This window comes from Hemicordylus capensis, chromosome 1 (genome assembly GCF_027244095.1).
Source record: "Hemicordylus capensis ecotype Gifberg chromosome 1, rHemCap1.1.pri, whole genome shotgun sequence".
Lineage (NCBI taxonomy): Eukaryota > Metazoa > Chordata > Lepidosauria > Squamata > Cordylidae > Hemicordylus > Hemicordylus capensis.
This window is the reverse complement of record NC_069657.1, coordinates 129,400,737-129,420,846: the sequence shown is the minus strand read 5'-3', so window position 1 is coordinate 129,420,846 and position 20,110 is coordinate 129,400,737. Positions and strand designations below refer to the sequence as shown.

Sequence of the window (20,110 nt, the reverse complement as noted above, 5' to 3'; positions counted from 1 at the left end):
CTTATCTCAACTGAAAGTCATTGACAGTTGTGTATTTATTATTATGAACTTGGTTCTGCTCTGGCATCTGGCAGGCATTCTATTTGATGATTAATTGTGTAGAAGAGTTTCTTACCTGTATTAAAATTATTTTCATGTCAACAAAGTCAATTGTCCGTAGAAATGTTGTGGGAATTTTGCATAGCTACATGCAGTTAGCTATCATTCGTCTCCATGTTGAATGGAAGTCCAGCTATTGCTGGTGTGTGTGCATGTACATGTAATATGACACTTACCTATTCTGCCCTTTGTGTCATTTTTTCATCTAGGAATCAACTGCCAACATGTCTGACACTGAAGAAGTGTAAGTAGAAACAGATTTGTATGTACCATAAAGGATCATTTTTGTGGGACTTCCTGGTAGAATTAAACTCCCAGACTTTACAGCAGCCATGACCAAAACCTTATCCAAAGAGGAAAAGCTCCAAATAATGTAAAAAGTTAGTATGATCTATGGTCCCTAGATCCAATTTTTCAATAGCTGGGATGTAGCAGGTACTTCTTCTGTCAAACACATTTATATCACACGAATATCCGTGCTATTTACTCAAAGCCAGCCCAAGATCTTCTGGTGCTTCAGGTGGCATGCCAAATACTGTTACTTCTGCTATCTGCCCTTCCTCACCCAGCACTGCATTGTGTCTTGCTACACCAAACCCTTCCCCCCACCTTCTAGTAGCACCCCAATAAGCATGAAGAATGACCTCTGATGCTTTCCCTCTTCTTCCTACTCACCCCCTTGATTTGAAAAGGAAGAGGGGAATGGAGTGGGAGAGGAAGTATGGAAGAGAGGAGAGTGCTGGCCTGCAGCACGGGGAGATGCTCTATGCTGCTCCTCTCCTCTCCTCTCCTCTCCTCCACACTTCCTCTTCTCCTCCATTTCCCTCTTCCTTTGCAAATTCAGAGAGCATGGGAGGAAGAAGTGGAAGGAGCAGTGGCAGTAAGTGGCAGAGGTGGGTGAAGGCAGCCAGCAGCCAGCAGAGGCAGGCAGCAGCCAGCAGGAAGCAGCCGGCATGGGCAGGCAACAGCACAGATAAGCTGCCTCAGGTGACTGCCACATGGACAGGATGGCCCTGTATTTGGTGTTCGCATGGGTGCTAGGGTGGAATGTAACCTCTTCACTCCCTTTGGACTCAAGATGGAAAAGTGGAGGTTAATTGTTAAATAGTCATGGAAACAGAGCATGTGAACATCTCTTGATCCTTGGTTGACCAGATGGAAAGGATGATGAGGCCATGCACCCTTAATATTTATGTTATGTTCCTGAGTGATTTATTTGAAACTGAAAGGTGGGATATTAAATATTTATATAGATAAGTAAAAGGGAAAGAGGGTAACATGTCATACAGCAGTGGGAAATGCGTCTGCACAACTATTCAGGACTGAGGAGTCTTGGCTTCCTTTGTATCCCACTTTGTATCCAGTCATCCTGCTTCATCCTAAGTGACCAAGAGACTCCAGGCAGTATGACTACTGAACCCAATGACAACATGAAAGTTGCTTGAGTTCCCTTTATGCAGTAGTGAAGACAAAGAATCAGGAGCAAGATTCTACCAGAGTTTCTAGTTTCCCTATCAGTGCAAGCTCTGCAAATGTGTGAAAAACCATGCAGTTTGATCATGATAAAAGAAAACACTGGAAGACACTGTCCAAGCAAGCCTTTGAGCACGTAGCATTAGTTACTGAAACAAAGAGCCCTACCAAACTCTGAGGTTTTGTCATAGTGTGGCACTTCAGGGGCATACCACTGTTTTTCACTGGCATAGTCTCTGTTGTGGTGCAAGTACTACATATAACATAGGTTCACTTCTCCCTGAAGTGCCAAGTCTGTAACTGGGCTATGGCCAAGCAACCCCTGGCCAAAATCAAAGTTTCAAATAAAACTGGAGCAGGGTGGGGGGACTGAATGTGGAGGGGCAAAATCTTTCAAAAAAATATTGAGTGTAGGGGGCTTGCCACAATGGTGGTAGCAGTGGCATAGTTTTTTTTAAAAAAAACAAAAACCCCAACCTCTTTTGTTCAAAACACATCTTAACCAGTGTATTCTGGAGAAAAAAAGGATGGATGCAATAAAAAAAATGCAGCACTCATTGTGAAGGGTGCATTGGTGGGAGGATGTTTCACTCAGCTTTAGTCCAGATTGTAGCTGGGGAACATGAAGGTATGCTTCTCCATTTAAAACAAGAAGTTCTTGTGAGATCTAATTTGCCTACTTTCCTTTCACTATAATCTTAATTGATAATTACCATCTTCACAAGTTAGCCCACCTCCGCTTCAAACATTAATGTGTCTGCCATCTTGAATTGGGGTGGATGACATCATTACAAACTACGTAATGACATCATTTCCAACTCCCTATATATCTGACTACAGCTGTACTAAATTTGGCCCAAATCAATTCCCACATCTGCCTCAAATTTTCATGCATCTGCTGTCTTGACTTGGGGTGGTTGACATAATCACAAACGACACTGTTGAGGTGTCTCTATGTGTCACCTCAACTGTACCAAATTTGGTCCAAACCAGTTAGGTGATTCACAAGTTAGCCCACTTGTGCCTCAAACATTCACACTTCCACCACCTTGAATTAAGGTGTATGATGTCATCACAAACTACACCGTTGAGGTGTCCCCATGTGTCAGTACAACTGTACTATAATGTACATGGACCACACACAGACAGCTGGGTGATCTCATAAGCTTACTCTCCTTAAGGAAAGTAGGCTAATAAAAATCCCCTCTACATAGAAAACTAGGTGTCAGAGTGAAGAATTCTAGCATTGTTTTCGCTCTGTGAAAAAACAAAAACAAACAGAATAGGGAAGAAAGAAAGGTGAGGGATTTATGGTGGTATTTTAGTGTATTATGGGAGGAAAGTCAGGTGGCAGTGGAGGAGGAGTAAGTAAGCTGGAGCTAGAATGATTTACCAAGAAACTTTATTAAGAAATTGGGACCTGGAGGGAGACATGAATCCAAGATGGAATGCTTTAACACAGGGATCCTCAACGTTGGGCCCCCAGATGTTCTTGGACTTCAACTCCCATAATCCCCAGGCCCAGTGGCCTTTGGCTGGGGATTATAGGAGTTGAAGTCCAAGAACATCTGAGGATGTTGATGATCCCTGCTTTAACAGACAGAGAGGTGAGATGCCGTTACAGCCATGAGGAGCAGAGCAGCATTCAAATGCACAAAGCCTGCAGCTTCTGGCCTGCCTTGTAATGTACCCCTATATTATGATGACAACAACTAGGTGTTGAGGGGGTGATAGTTCAAATAAGGCAGGTTGCATGAGTTAGATTCATAAACACCTAGTCAATCCAGTGATAAATATAATTTAAGAAGAATTCAACAAGTCAAAGCATGGTCTTCTTATCTGTGTGTTTTCTTTTTCAACAGGGAGCAAGTAGAGGGTGAGTATGAGCAGGCCTTTCTAAGTATATAGAAATGCTTAAAATGCTTCTCTTATTCCAGTTTGCTTTTCTGATGCATATTAGTGCTGTGTTTTAATATTAGGTTTTAAAATAGTTATTCTTGAAAAAGCAAGATCCTAAGCTGATATGATATCCAGTTTTGTTATGAAGTTGTGATGACTGAAGTAATGAAAGATCTATTAACATGTTTCAAACCTTTCCTTATGCTGAACATCTCCTTATTCTATCTATTATCCCACTCAGTTTGAAGAGATGGCTGTGGTATAAGCAGCTACTCAAGTAAGAGTACACAATGGACTGTCTGATCCTAACCCTTCCTATAGTTGTGGTGGCTTGTGCCACAGGAAGGACCTACTGTCCTATGTAAAGTAAGCAAGGCAAAACTGGTCAGCTCCTGCAAATTGTCTTTAAAAGCAAGCGGAAATCCCCTTTCTCTCATATTGCTGCAGTACCAGTATTATGAGAAGTGAACCTAAATTTTAAAGCTTTTTAAAATTGCAGAAGACCTGCTTCCCACTCTCTTAAATGCTCCTTGCTTTGAAAAGCACTGTTCATATGCCAGTAGAGGATTTTGACACCTCCTGGCCTGTGCTGATTTCACAGAACATATTTATTTATTGTTATGGTTAAATTTATATACCGCCTTTCACAGAGGCGTAACTAGGGAAAACGGCGCCCGGAGCAAGCACTGAAATGGCGCCCCCCCACCGCCCCACCGCCCCCCCAACATACTACATTATACTTAGGTTTTTCCTCACAAGCGCCCGCCGCCGCTGCCAAGCCAGGCCACTGACTGGCTGCCAGGTGCCAGCAAAGCAATGCGGGGGGGGGGGCGCAGGCGGCGCGGAAGGGACCGCTCGTGGGGAAGGGGGCACCGACGCGCTCCCTTGACTGCTGCAGCACTGCTGCACTGAGCAGGAAACATTTGTATTAACAAAAAATTAAAAAAAAATTAAAAAAAAATTGGTCATGACGGCGCCCCCCATGTGACCAGAAAAGATGGCGCCCGGGGCACGTGCCCCCCCTGCCCCCCCTATAGTTACGCCTCTGGCCTTTCATTAAAACAATCCCAAAGCGGTTCACACCAAAATTAAAACAAGACTATAAAAATTAATATAAAAACAGAGGTCTGATTAAAAATATTTAAAATACAAGCATAAGATAACCATACAAAATACAAAGAAGCAGCAGTAGAGACAATCATATATAAGCCTGGTATTTATTTTATTTATTGTTTATTTATTACATGTATTACATAGGATCAGGCCTGCATCTGTAGGTTGTAGAAAATTCTTTTTAGGCTGTTTTGGGTACATTTAATTGTGCTGACCCTGCCACTAAGTCAATGCCCTGTTTCCTGTGATTTCATTTCTTCTTTCTTCTTTATATAGGTATGTAGCCCACCCAAATAATTTAGCATTTCTCTCCCACCTTTCCCTGGTTCTTTGCTTTGCTGTTGTAGAGCTACTGCCATCTGCTGGCGACACATTTTACAACCATGTAGCCCATAAAATGTGTCTCTTCCCCAAGCTTTACCTGTTTTTGTTATTTTGTGGAGCGTGAGTTGACACTCATTAGCCATGGTCTAAATGAAGAAAATGCTTTGGGGGGAGATATTGTATGCAGACTGTTTTCTACTTTTTCATTTTGAAATATTTTGCTTTTTCAAAAGCTTTATCATGGAGGATTGGAAAAAAAATATTAGGTAGCTAATATTAGCTGTTTATCCCTATGTCTATTTCAAATGTGCAAAATTGTAGACCTATGGAAACCAGCAGTTTCAAACACACATGAACTGGTGTATGATGTTCCTTATTCCATTCTATTTCTTCATTTTCACAACACGCTTATTGTTTGAAAGTACCATGTTATTATTGGCATGGATGTTGTTGCATTGCAGCCAAACGTGACAGTATATGTAGCTATTACCAGCACTGCATGTCTGCTCATGTGAATGTAGTTCATCTTATCTCAGACTGAAGTTGGGTGACCTGCATTTTGAATAAATTTTCCTCAAGCTGATGCCATTTGTGAGAAAATTGAATCACAGAACTGTAAAGCTGGAATGGAACTGAAGCTCATGTTGTACAATTGTACTGAGGCAAGATCTTCCATACAGATCACCTCATGCAATAGAACACTGCAGCAAATTTTCATTTATCTCAGGGTCTTAAGCTTGAGCATTCCTTCTAGAAGTCCAATCTAAAGCATGTTTACGCAGTCCCAAGATTTTCAGTCCAATTGTCCTTATTTCCTGCTTAGTATATTTTAGGATTTCAGCTAAAGAATCAACCAAGTTTGTCCCTAAATAGGGCTGAAATAAAGAAGTGAGTTCAGCTTCCTGAAACGTTGACTTTGGCTGCATTATCTGTGAGCCTCACACAAGTCAGTATGTGGCAACACTCCATGGTTGGACATGGAGAGCAGCATGGGACAGGGTGGGCCTTAGGACCCAGCAGATGTCCCAGCATCACACCTGCAGTGGGATGAGTGGAAGAGAGGCAGAGTCACATGTGGATGGAGGGCTCCAACTCTCCTATATAGGCAGCCAACAGAAGAAGTGCAAGTGGTGATGGAACTCATGGAGGAGCTGCAACAGAAGGTTGCCTGTTGGCTCAGGGGCATGTAACAAAGAGGCTGTACCTGAAAACAGATGTTGGACATCCCTGTGAGAGACTTGCCTGAAAGGCAGTGGGGGGTTGTTAGTCATGAAGCAGGCAGCACCCTGTAGAAGGAGAACCATTGAAGGTGATGCTATAACCTTGTCCACACAACATTAAAGTGTTGGAAGAAGGAACCTGTCTGTGTGCTCCTTGGTCTATACCTACCCTGTATGAAACTGAGTTCCCCTGAGGGGCTAGGATCACAGCAAGTGGTTATCCTAGTCTCACACTGTAGGCAGTGAGCTGCCATGGTCACTTGTGTTGGACTGCATAATGAACAAATTTGGTGTGCAGATTTCCTCCTGCTTTATTTTCCAGAAATGAAACTTCACTTTTTCCAAGAGACTCTCTGGTTGAGTCTTACATCAGGGTATGTTGGATCTTGGTTAGAACTACCTAATTTAGTCACGCGAACCCACTGACAATCTCTCATTCTTGTAGGGAACAACATCTAGTTCATTATTTTTTGCCCTTGATTGCCTCCTGTCTCTTGAGTAGGATTTCTTCTTAGAAGACTTACGGAAATGTTTTTTTGTTCTTCATAAAGGAAAAGTGCTTTTGTCCTCAATGTATTCTTATTGTTCATGTTGGTCTTTGTGGTCATTGTGCTGCAATTGCTCAGCATTTTTGTTGATTCTGTTGCTTTTTTTTTATCTCAATGCAGAGGAATATGAAGAAGAAGGTAACCAAAATCCACCTGGAATGAACCTTCTATTTCTCTTATCCCGACCCTTGACCTTCAATTCCTCCACTGCCTGTTATTCACCCATCTCTCTGCTAAAGATGATTTGAAATTATAGATGAAAAACCAGCCTTGAGTCTAGGATCAAGACTCAAGGCTAGTTCATGATAAAAAATGAGGTCTTGCCATGCATCAGATTAAATGTGTGTTATAATTAGCCATGTGACCAAGTAGTCATCTGATCAAGCTCCCTACACATCCAACTGTACTGCTCATCATCCTCATCATTCTAGCCCTCATAATGTCCAAATTAGATTTACATTTGTGGTGGCAAAACCTCTCAATATATTTTCTAGTCCCAAATAAGTTGCCAATTGCACAATAAATGAAATATATCAAGTGATAATAAAATATTGGGGAAAGCATATCATCTTTAGTAGGCTAATGATTTGATAAGTTACTGTATAGCAAGCAATACAGGAGTGTTTAGAAGATGGAGTTTGGAATGTTCCCTCCTACACAGGTTCATCATTGCTGAGTTTAGTGTTTTGAGAATTTTGCCTATGATGGGAATTTCAGTGAAGCTTATAGAATCAAGATGTTGAAGGATATCACTTATGATATTGCTTATTAGCTAATGATACACTGAGGTAATGGAGAAGCTAATGTGTTTTCCTAATACAATAAAATAAATTTGGTTTGCTCGAAACCTAGTTTTGCAGCACTCTAAAAGAAAATTTCCTGAAACAGAATAAGTGAGAAAAGCCTCAGATACTCTGAAGATAATGGACAAGATCTAGACTACATGACTAAGACAATTGAAATGAAAGGGACAAGACAGTCATTACTAACTTACATCCCATTAATTTAAATGGGACTTAATTATGATTAACTTAGCCTGGATCCTGCCTAGTATCGCTTTTAATCTCTTGATATTTGAGCATCAAACTTTACCTTCATTTTATTAAAAAGAGGGGGAAACAATCTTTTGACAGAAGTGTCAGTGATAAGAGGCGGATAGTGATGTGTATATATAACCTAATACATGGAGCCCACATTATTTAATTATTTAATTTAATTAATTACAAGTATAGCCTCTCTTTCTTCCATCATGGAACTCAAAGTGGCATCTATGGTGTCCCCAGGTGATCTCCCATTCAGGCATTAAGCAGATCAAGATCTGCTTGGCTCCAACTGAGTGGTTGTATCATGTTCCTTCAGAACATGCCGAGATCCTTATGGATTTCTTGACACCGTAATCCATCCCATCTGGAAACATGGGACACCAGTCAGATTTGGTGTGGACCCATGTACTGTAGACCACAGAAAGCAGCGTGCATTCACAGAGATTTTAGTTTGTCAAGCCTATTTAAGAAATACAGCGTTCATTTAACAAGCCACTCTCAAGGCCTTTGTGCATTATTATCTCCTATGTTGTGCTACTGCCCGTTCAGTTCTTGACACTATTAACAGTGACAGAAAATAATGCTAGGAGTGGAGCAGAAATGCCATAGTGCTTAAAAATGCAGTGCAACCCTTGAGGCTCTGGATATGTTAGTACGGTCACTAATTAAAGATCTGTGAGAAAGTGAACCTAGTATAAATCCATAGCATATCCTACTACTAAATGTTAACATCTTTCATCTGTAGTATTATGTTGCCTTGGACAAGTGTCTTTCTCCACCTGTTTATAGCTTTGGAGTCAGTGTCATAACTAAAAAGCAGTCAAACGTGACTCTCTCGTGGTTGTGTGCGAATGTACTTTTCAAACTCCATCTTCAGCCACTTGTCAAATCTTACAAGGAGATATCCAAGGGTGCTAACCTAATACAGGCAATTCCTCACAGTAAAGGAATATCCTTTCCCCTTTTGTTTTCCTTGTCTGACTTGCTCTTTCTCTTTCTCTTGGATGGAACACTTTAATTTACATGTGAAATTACTAGGCTAGGTGTTTCTCTTCATCTCTTTAATCTGCATGCTTCTTTCCTTTGAGACCGTTTCCTTTTATATTATGATCTCTAGATGTATATCTTTGCCTGACTTATATCTGTCCTCTTCCAAGGTGGTTGATTCCTAGTCTATATATTCTCTTTCTCTAACCACTCCTTCCTCCAGCCTTAGCTCACATAAGAGTTTTTAAGGTGCTAACAAATATCTTAATGTGATTGTCTTGTTTGTCTTTGTCTCTTGTTGTCATGATGTTTCCAGAAGAAGCACAAGAAGAAGGTATGTGATGTTGCCTTTGGATTCCTCTGTTCCTTTTCAGAAGAGTGTTTTGCATAAAGGAATCTGGATGTGGTTGAAAAAAAAAAGGAACAAGAGAAAATAAGATGTTAACTCCAAAGGTTTCCAGTGGCATTAAATGTGAAAGGAACAATTTCCATTGATGAAACTGAGCTGATGTTACAGATGTTATGACTCCTCAGTTATTAATCCCATGCATGCTAAAAGGATTTTATTTGTTAGAAATTGCTTGTAGAATAAAATGTTTTGTTCCTAGTAAAAAGGAACAAAAAGAGATGTTAACATTAAATAACAGAGTAAGTTACAATTTTTGGAATTTTAAGAAGTGATCTATTTTTGCAAAAGTGCTCTCCTCTTGGGCATTGATCTATAGTCATTTTTTGATCATTTGTTCTTCAAATTTTAGGATTTGAAATGTGGCATATTGATCTAGCTATTTAATTCTAACAAAACATGGGATTTTAGGAAATTTTACCTACATTTCTGTTGATGAATGTGCATGCTTTTTCACCTGGCCATGTTCTTACCATCCAAGTAACATTTAAAACGACTACTCTCTGTGTTTCAATTTCATGATATATGTTGTTGATTTCATCTTCTCCACTACAATTCCCTAATTCCTAACTCTTTCCCTACGACCTCATTCGCCTCGCAAAGTTTGAGGGTTTCTAACTTAATGTTTCCCATTGTATCTTCTTCTTCTTTTTGCTGTCTCTTTCTCTCTTTACATTGCTTCCCACTTGAAGAAGTTCAAGAGGAAGGTATGTGACAAGGCCTCTCTGTCCTGGTCATTTATTTGGAAGAGCTAATGGTGCATTGCTTCTCTTAAGGCTGTGGAAGGGAAGATGTGGCAACAGCTATAATTTATTATTATTATTATTATTATTATTATTATTATTATTATTATTATTATTACTATTACTACTACTACTACTACCAATAATCTAATGCAAAAGGCTACTGACTATTGGGGAAGCAGATAAAACCTATGAAAACTATGAGGCCATATGGCTTGACTCATTGGCACTCAGTGGCTGAGTTTCTTGTGACTTCAGCTGAATTTCTTACGACAGAAGAGAGTTTACAATCAGCATTAATTGGATATGTTGTATGTTGCTTCCATTCCACAACCCTGCCTTCAAACAAGCAACTCTTTCTATTGATTTGTATTAGGGCTACTTCCAATATAATGGGTTATTTCCCCCTCTTTGGAGAAATCCATGCAGAAGAATACAAGTGGAAAACATTACATTGGAATGCTAAATCTGCTGCTTTTCTTTCTAGCATGACAGCTTCCACGTGCATTTATGGATGAAAAAAACATTGCTAGAATCTTCTCTTAGAGATGCGAGTGAATATAGGATTAGCTGCTTGGCAGGAGCTTACAGCAAAGTGCAGCCCAAACTTTGAATACGTGAATATGAACCCATACGGATGCCCAACCTACCATGTAGTGAGTCCTTTTGCCTGGGGTAGCTTGGCCATCTGTATTATTCTAATAAGTACCAAAGAAGACTTTGCCACATATCAAATATGGATATGAGGTAAATGGACAACTGTATCCACATTCATTCTAAAGTACTTACGGAAACTATCAGGCAGTTAAAGTTTGCCCTGCATTTTTATTCTGTTGCTGAATCTTATCCTGTGCTTCTGTAAACATTATCTGCTTGCCAGAGTATATATGCCTTTAGTCCAGCTTCAAAATCTTAGACTGGCTTTTCAAAACAAAAGGCTATTATTCAATTCAGGATTTAGGGGCTCTGGCTGACACCTCGATTAACAAAGCACCTGCACTTCAGGGGGCTGCTGGAACATGCCAGTAGCCCTCCCACAACTCCTCCAGTCCTCCTGCATGTGCTGTTGTGCAAGAGCCTTAGAATCTGGAGCGCAGTTATGAGTTTTCCATCTTCCAGTGTGCTCCCAGAGTACAGGCAGGACTCTAAACTCTAAGGGCTCTTGCACAACAGCGCACACACAAGGGGACTGTGGGAGATGCACAAGGGCTCCTGGTGCATCCCCACAGTCCTTCAAAGCATGCATGTTTGGGTAATCAAGATGCCAGCCACTGAGAGCAAACTTGTACCTGAACTCCTGCTTCTTTCTGGGCTGACTGTGCATTGGCTTCACACTGATGTGCTATTCCCACCCAGATCCATGTTGGAGGATCCATGCAACAGGCAGACATGAAGACACTCTCAGTCTCTGCAAGCCTGTTAGGCACAACTGGTCCTGGGTTTTCCCATACTATGGCTTAGCAGGTTTTAGAGTTGCACTTCCTGCCCTGATTGGGGTGGTGGAAATAAAGGGCTCAGATACAACCTAAAATGTTGTACTGCTATGACCCCGTTCCAGTTCATGGAAAGGAGATGTTCAGTGGGACAGGGATTGGAGGGTGGAGTAAGAAATGGGAACTGTCAAAGCTCCTTAGAATTTACCTTTAGTGAGTGAGAGTTATGTGTGGCTCATTTACTATTTACCTGAGATTAAAACTTGGCGACATAAATTAATTAAATCTCAAGAACGTGTCTCAGAGGCATATGCACATGGCAGCTGCTTCTGCTTCCAGCTGGGGACTGTAGTATGTCACCAAAAGCTTAGAAAGTATTCCTGGAAGAAACAGGTAGCTTTTCCTCTGGGAACACAGATGTACCAGCAGTGGAAAGCTACGTTGTGTAGACAACTCAGACCATATGGGTGCCACAATCCTCTATTATATCTTTGAGGACAAGCCCTGGGGTTGAATACCATGGACTGAACCCTTGGCACACTTTGATTGTGGGATTGGATGTGCTCCATGGGTTCACGCAGTCTCTGAAATGTGCAGATGTGCCCTAGAAGAATGTAACAGCTTTGTAAACTATTAACATTTATGGGCCAGCAAATCATTTGCACAGTCTGAAATATTTACATTTCTAACTCTGCATCTGCATGTTTTGCATTCCTCTCCTTATGATACAACATTGTCCTCCACCTGTACATTTTTCATCATTTCTGTTCTTCATTTAACTGCATTTATTTGCTGTCCTCTAATTAGCTGACTTCTTTCTCAACGTTGTCTTGAATTACTCAAAGGCTATTGTAATAATGTTGTCCTTTTTTAAAATGTTCTTCCATTGCCTCAATCTTGTTCCATGATACTTCCCTCCTGGTGAAGTTCATGAGCCAGGTATGTGACTTGACTTCTGAATTCTTCTCTTTCCATCTCATATTGGTGTGTGTGCAGGAATTCAGAGGTGATGGAAGAGAACGGAAGAGCAACACATTACCTTAACTTTTATACTTGTTTTAACTGATATAACTTATCTCAGTTATTATTAACAACTAGTGATGCTGTTTGTGCATGACAGCGATAAAGCCTTGTTACCAGGTGAGAGACTCAGTAGATGAACCAGTACATATACATCAATTTCAGGGCTGTTGTGGATATAAGCCAGTGGAGAACTGGCTAAGGATGGGATTTTATCATGCACTGGATCCCTGGCTGCCTAAAGCTTAGAACTTCCCATGGAAGTTCTTTGCATAGATTCCATTATTGCATTTTGGCCTATACTTTGCAAGCTACATGGTAATCTCAGACCTATCTGTCTTCACTCAGCTGTGGATCTATATTGGTTATCAAAGGTCTATCAATTGGAATGATATAAGGGGATATTGAGCCTGTATAGCAGGGCTGCTCATCTTTAGTCCTCTTGCAGATGTTGGCCTACAACCCCCATAATCCCTGGCTATCGGCCACTGTGTCTGGGGATTATGGAAGTCCAAAAACAGCTGGGGGGGGGGGCAAAGTTGAGCAGGCCTGCTGTATAGTCATCAATATTTTTTGTTGGAGGGAGTTGACATCAGATTCTCAAATCTGACTCATAGAAGTTATAGGCCAATAAAAAATTGACATTGCATTATTGGCTGATATCCAGACTAACAAAGCACATGTGTAGCAATACTGTGTGTACATACCAAAGGGCAATTTTCATCTTCTCTTTCCTCTGTAATCAACAGTGAATCCTGAAAATATGCCCCTCAGGATCAGACAGCCTTCAGAGACATATTTTGGGGAGTCTCAGTTGGCTACAGAGGGAAGGGGAGATGAATGGAAATCAGACCTTTTGTGGCGCGCCTAATATGCATATGCTGCACTAGCGCTTTGGTTGTCGGCTTTTATTATTTTATTAAGAACATTTCTATACCACTTTCCCGCAAAAAGTTCTCAATGTGATTTACACAGAAAAAAGCAATAAAATACTGATGTAATAGAAAGAAATAATATACTGAATTATTATTATTATCACTAATTATTAGTATTACTAATAAATGTAAAGAGGTAATATAGTGATGTAAAGCTCCTGGCGCCATTTGGGCTGGGTAGTATAAAAATGTAATCTAGACTATAAAGCTGCTTGAGCCTTATTCGCTCACTCACTCAAAACTCCCAGACCAAACCACAAAAGATAGAAACATGCCATTTTTGCAGGTAGATTCCAGACCTTGCCCAGACTACCAAACCCTTGAAAAATTCATTACCTTTCCAGAAAAACTCTCCCATTGGAAAGCATGGGGGAATGAGACCTCATAGACGGAGCAAAATACTTGATTCAGAGAGCTAAGACGTTAATATGCTTGCAGATTGCAAGCCCTCACTGAGTCACTCGCTAACTGACATGAAATTCCCAGACCAAACCACAAAAGATAGAAACCTGCTGTTTTCTGAGGCAGGTTCCAGACCTCACCAAGACTATAACGCCCCCCCCCATTCTTTAATGTCCCAGAAAATCCAGGAAAACTGCAACCTGTTTTACTAGTAAGTAAATAAATAAAATAATGGTTCCCTGTCTCAAAGGGACTTACAATCTAAACACAAAAAGACAGAACAGAGACACCAACAACAGCCACTGAAAAAGATGGCCACTGAGAGGATGCACAGTGTTATGGAGCTGCTGTGCCCTGTCAGGGCTGCTGTGGACTCCTAAAGCAGTCCCAGTGATGCTGTGAATGGGCAGTTGTGCAAGTAGCACTACTGCTGGTGTGTGCCAGTGGGGAAGCTGGTAGTAGCTCTGCTTGCTCAGCTGCCCATTTGGAGCTGCTACTCTGGAACAGAGGTTAGTTTCTTCACACAACATCCTTAAGCAATGTTCTTACAGTAGTGAAATGGCATTTTGCTAGCACAACACTAGTATGAATTCTGCTCAAGATGTCTCTCTCCTCATTTAAAAATCAGTGACACTAGTCATCATATTTTACACAGTATACCACATTCATTTGCATGTTTCTTTACCTTCTTCACATATGCATGCTTTCTCTCTTATCATTTAATGTCTGCCTCCTCCTTTTATTTTGAACATTAATTTGCATTCTCTTTTAACCTATTTATAAACTGCATAGTTCTTTCAACCTTGACTTTTGAAAGTTTAAGGTTGTAACCATCCTGTATTTCTTATTTGTCTTGTCTTCCTTTTCCCCTATTGACACTTCCCACCTCATGAAGTTCATGAACCAGGTATGTGACATGACTTCTGAATTCCTCTGATAGTCTTAAGGGGAAGTGTGCCCAGGAATTCAAAGGTGGAGTAAGGCAACAGGAGATAACAAAAAATAACTCTTAACTCTTGCTTGATTTTAATACATGATATAACATTCTTGATTTGAAAAAGAATGCAGTTTAACATCCTTTACATGTAAGTATTTGGGGAATGTGAAACATCTGCCATAGAGAAGTATCCAAAATACAGAAGGAGATGGCACTGGCTAACATTCCTACTAACGATGCAGAGGTGAAGTGTATAAAATGCCTCCACAAAGTTTAGTAAAGCAGTGCCCTGCTGTGTGCACAGAGGGGCAATTTTTACCGACCCTCCTTCCCCTGTAGCACTCCCTGCAACCCAGACATAGGTCCCAAAGGGCTATGCAACGCTTAGGGACCCTACTTCTGGGTCACAGGAAGCGCCTCCAGAGTAAGGGGCGGGTATCAATGAAAATTGTTCTCCTGTGTTCACAGTGTGACACTGCATTACTAAACACAGTAGAGGTGGTTTGCACGCTGCTCCTCCACATTGGTAGTTGGGATCCAGCCACAGAGTTTTCTTAAATAAGTCAGCCAGTGGGAGCAGAGTGCAGAATAGAGGAGAGAACCTGAACCCTCTTCATACAGTTCAATGAGCACATGAAGAGTGGGAAGAGGGATCGCATTTGCTGACTGCAAGGATGCTTGCTCCTCTACCCTCTATGTGCATTCAGCATCACACACACGTGCTCTCTCACAACATGCTGAGCACACGTATGGGGCAGGAGCAAGGACAGTGGGCAGGATCCCTTGTCTTCTTTGCACATGTTCAATGGAATGCATGAAGAGGCCAGAGACTAAGGAAATTCTGAAAAGCAGTTTCAATGACTGAGTGAGAGTGGCTGATATCCTGACTAAGTTACTTATTTATTTTTGTTTATTCATTCATTCATTCCAATTTCTATACCACCCTTCCAAAAATGTCTCAGGACGGTTTACACAGAGAAATAATAAATAAATAAGATGGATCCCTGTCCCCAAAGGGCTCACAATCAAAAAAGAAACATAAGATAGACACCAGCAGATGCTGTTCTGGGGGTGGATAGGGCCAGTTACTCTCCCCCTGCTAAATAAAAGAGAATCATCACATTAAAAGGTGCCTCTTTGCCAAGTTAGCAGGGGTTTACTTGACAGAAATCCTATTGAAATTAAATAGTCCTATAGAGTAACTCCTGAGTAATACTATTGAGTAACTTAGTCTGGATGTCAGCAATGACTTTAGTAACATTGCATAGAAAAATGACTAAATCCATGAATGAAAATGCAAACCATTGTAAAAGGATAGAATAGCGTTGTATATATGAAATGTCGACATTTATAGCTTCATTCTGCCTAAGCACAGACGGATCCACTGCCAGATATTTCCTGCCAATCAGGTTTCCATCTTTTGGACTGAAATTTGGGCCACTGATTTGGAAAGAATATCACAACATTACAAATCAAATTTATTCTTGTTGTTAGAATAAATAAATGGAATAATTGCTAGATGACAATAGCATTTTGGGCTTACTCATATTCTTGCATGCCTGGGTACTAAAATGTTAAAATGATGCCATAGCTACCCTGAAATTAACCATCAGTTCTGTGAGCAACGGTCCCCCCTCCTTATTTCAAGTATTAAAACATGCAGTGCAAATTTATATTAAAAAACAACAGAAATGCATGCTGATGCACATTTTATACTGTATATGAAGTATACAATAGACCATTTGCCCAGGGAAAAAGAAACAGAAAGAAGTGTATTCATTTCTGAGGTTCTTGGTTCCTTGGAGATGGTCCTTTGCAAGGTCTTTGGTGCTGCTGCACTCTAGGTGAACACAATACAACAAATACTTGCATTTTTTTTTTCAGAACCACTTGCTTTAAACCATAAGTGCAATCATGTGCATCATTACAGCCAAGATAAATCTTTTAAAACATGATGATGAATTCTTCTTGATTTATGCTATATTGATATGTGGTTCACAAATCACATATCATTAATCTACATCCCTGTGTTTACCTGCTAATAGCCAGTCACCTTCATTGTTTACCATTTGGCTGCTTTTTACATGTCCCAAGTACTATTCATTTTTCCACCTTTGACTATTGTTAGGCCCCACTACTCTCTCTTCACTTCCCCATCTTCCGGACTCTCAAAGAAGAGTTCAAAGACCTTGTAATAATATGTTCCTCTTATTTTCATTCTCTTGCTGTTCGTTACATCTTGTTCCATGACACTTCTCACCTGATGAAGTTCATGAGCCAGGTATGTGACATGACTTCCAAATTCTTATCTTAGCTCTGATGTGTGCACAGAGTATACGTGTGTGTGAATGGGATATTGGAAGAGAAGAAACAAGATCAGCAAGTACTATTAACAAACTATCACTTACAGTGTGTTTTCCCTGAATGTTCCACACTCACAATACATTAATATGATGCTGTTTTTCCCCCTTCACATCCCCAGAGCATCTCCAGGGGCCTACAGTTCACTATTCTTTTTTTTTTTTAACCAGCATTTTTCTATTTATCTTCAACCATTCCTTGTAGAATCCAGTAGGCTCAAATGTGTTTACATACATATTCTTTTTCCTTTATCTTCCGCTTCCCATCACTGCTTGTTTCTACCGTGACACTTCTAGAAGAAGTCCATGAAGAAGGTATGTGATCTCTGCTGAAGGAAATGTTTCTTCCTTTTCTCCTCTAGGGCTATGTGAGTAGTGTCTAAACATGTTTCAGGCTGCATGTCGTGAGGAAGGACTGGGGAACATGGGGAATGGGAATTACTACTTTTCTTAGCAGGTTTTTTTAGAATGTTTTGGATGAAGACAAGGAAAAAGTGCACCAATGAAACAGAGATTAAATGTCTACAATATAAAAAGGAGGTCTTAGAAGTTTAAACTGAAGAGAGTAAGTGGGTCTAATTTTGTGCAATGGAGTTCTGGCTGCTTTGATATTAGAGAATATCATGCCTAAAAAGTTGCTCTTATTTTCAGAGGGTGACTTTGTCTTATGTCTTAATGGATAGTAATGTTTCAGAGGGCCACAAGGATCATGAAGTGGAAAGGGAAAAAGGAGAGAGTGTGCATTAGTGAGTGTGAAAGATTCTACTAAAACAGCTGATTGCCAAATGATATTTGATATATACTAGAAAACCTACAGCATGAGGGCTGGCATCCAGATAATCTTGCTCACTAGTTCAGTCCATCTCAGAGGCTTTGAGTCTTGAAGAACACCCTTCCTTGTCTTGTTTTTCAAATAGATTTTGAAACTGAGGGGACTATTTAAAAGCAGCTTGTTATATGGCACAATGCCCTGTGGTTTATACTGTGCATACCAGTTCTTTGGATCCCAGTTCAGTTAGTTATGCATAAGTATGTAGTTGTGCATAGTTAGTTATGCATATGTATTGTTAGGCAGCTTTTCCATCGTAAAAGCCTTCAAAGTGGCTTACATTTAAAACAGAAAAACAATAAAAATAAAATAAACCTAACACCATAGCATATAAACCAGGTAGATTTATTAAACACATAACCTTACACGATGAATACCGCTCTAGATGGACTCAGACTATTGAGGCAAAAAATTGCTACTCTGGGCCTCTCTCCCCTGATCTTGCTCAGTATGGGCTACGATCAGGCAAAAGCAACCATCAAGCAGCACATTACAGACACTGAGCGCCACACTGATCTCAGCAGCGTCCCAAAATTTTATATCAGTGATGGACTTAGATATTCAGCCTCTCCAGCAGCATACCTCATCCAGCTGGAGGTCCCAAACCACAGAAGGGCATTCACATTGGCTCGCTGCCATGGCCTCCCCTCAGCAGTGCTAGAAGGCTGCTACAGAAGGATCGCATTTGCAGAGCGACTATGCCCCTGTGGCTCAGGGCAGATCGAAACTACTGAGCACGTCCTCCTATACTGCTCATTCTATATAGGCATTCATGCCTTTCTCATCCTTCCATTGATAAGCAAGTATCCAGGTCATCCGAGCCAATTCTTCAGTTCCCTGCTGCTCTCTGACTTTAAGCCTGCCATTACCTATAGTGATGCCAGGTAGTGTACGGCTGCAATCGGCATTCATCGGCAGATGATGGGCTGTGAGACCGTTTAGCCCTGATTTGACCCTGTAATTGCTTACACCTCCCTTTTTATTCCTTTTTTAATTGGTTTTATCGCTCATTATAATTTTTATTCTGGCTTTTTCAGTTTTATTATATTTATGTCCCCACATGTTTTTTAACTTTACTATTTTATGTCACCCTTTTAATGTCTTCTATGCATTTTTATGACTTTTAAGCATAATAGTAAGAGTATTATTTTATCTTTTTTCATTTTTAGTATTTTTAGCAACACCTTTTTTCATTTTTAGTATTTTAGTATTTTTAGCTTTTTTAGTGCTCTTATTTTTAACATGTAATCATCCTCATACATTTTTAGTATTATTAGTCCTTTTAAAGCTAATATTCATCATCATATATGTAACTACCTTCTATTACCACTTTCATTTACTCATACTCTTTAACATGTAATTTGATGCTGCTCCATGACTGTAATAAAGGATGATGATGATTAAACACATAAATGGAATTTTCTAAGGTGAATATGAAGGAATTTTAAAATTTGAGAATATCACCGTAGTTCCAAATGTGTATGAGTAATTATATTGCTTGCTAAAATAGGTAGAAATTGGTTAACTCAATCAAGCTATGTTGATTTATGCTAGTTGATCATTAGTCCTGGTTCCACTGGCTCCAGAACTACATTCTGCTTGGATAAGGATGCAGAAAATAGGTTGTTTCATTTGATTGTCGGTCTCTATCTAGTCTATAGTGAACTCATTAGCAAAAGAGTTATCTCAGAAAGACCTGCGTAAAATGTGACCTATGTGGCTGAATGCAGATTAACTGCCATGCGGCCTGCCAGGTGCTTGATATTCCTTTTTGTAGTCCATGACAAATACAATCACATGAAGTTTAGCATGTCCCTGTGGGTCACCATACATTGCTGATGGGCTGCATACAGCTTGGTGGCTCATAAATTGTGCCTGATTTAGGGTGCAATACACCAAGGGCTATTCACACTAGTTTAACACTGTGGGGAAATGACTTAATTAGCAAACCAGAGGTTGACAGTTCAAATCCTGCTGGGATGTTTCCCAGACAATGGGAAACACCTATGGGAAGTCAACCAGACTATGGGAAACACCTATATCGGGCAGCAGTGATATAGGAAAGATGCTGAAAGGCATCATCTCATACTGTGTGGGAAATGGCAATGGTAACCTGCCCCCCACCCCGTATTCTCCCAAGAAAGCCACATGGCTCTGTGGCTGCCAGGAGTCACTGACTCGACGGCACACTTACATTATATTACATGACAAATAAATGTCAGGGTCTTGACACACAGTTATATGCCAATATTCCCTTATTCCTCCCTGTTGGAAAGATGACTCAGCACATTCATACACTCTGGTTTCCCCCTCTCCATATGAATAGGTCCCTGCCCCAG

General features: G+C 40.4%; 1 protein-coding gene across 20 annotated transcripts in view; it reads left to right on the top strand.

Moving 5' to 3' along the window:
• Nucleotides 1-20,110, top strand: part of TNNT3 (troponin T3, fast skeletal type) — a 55,989-nt gene that overhangs the window by 13,756 nt on the left and 22,123 nt on the right. For 3 of the 20 annotated variants that reach the window (XM_053253903.1, XM_053253892.1, XM_053253920.1), the window contains exons 2-8: nt 309-343; nt 3,435-3,448; nt 6,797-6,814; nt 9,023-9,040; nt 9,805-9,819; nt 16,852-16,863; nt 17,240-17,257. In XM_053253903.1, coding sequence (XP_053109878.1) covers nt 324-343; nt 3,435-3,448; nt 6,797-6,814; nt 9,023-9,040; nt 9,805-9,819; nt 16,852-16,863; nt 17,240-17,257 — 115 coding nt within the window. In that variant the 5' untranslated portion in view covers nt 309-323. Of the gene's footprint in view, nt 1-308; nt 344-3,434; nt 3,449-6,796; nt 6,815-9,022; nt 9,041-9,804; nt 9,820-12,215; nt 12,228-14,540; nt 14,553-16,851; nt 16,864-17,239; nt 17,258-20,110 lie in introns of all 20 variants that reach the window. The other 17 variants (XM_053253911.1, XM_053253938.1, XM_053253927.1 and 14 more) reach the window with 14 other exon arrangements.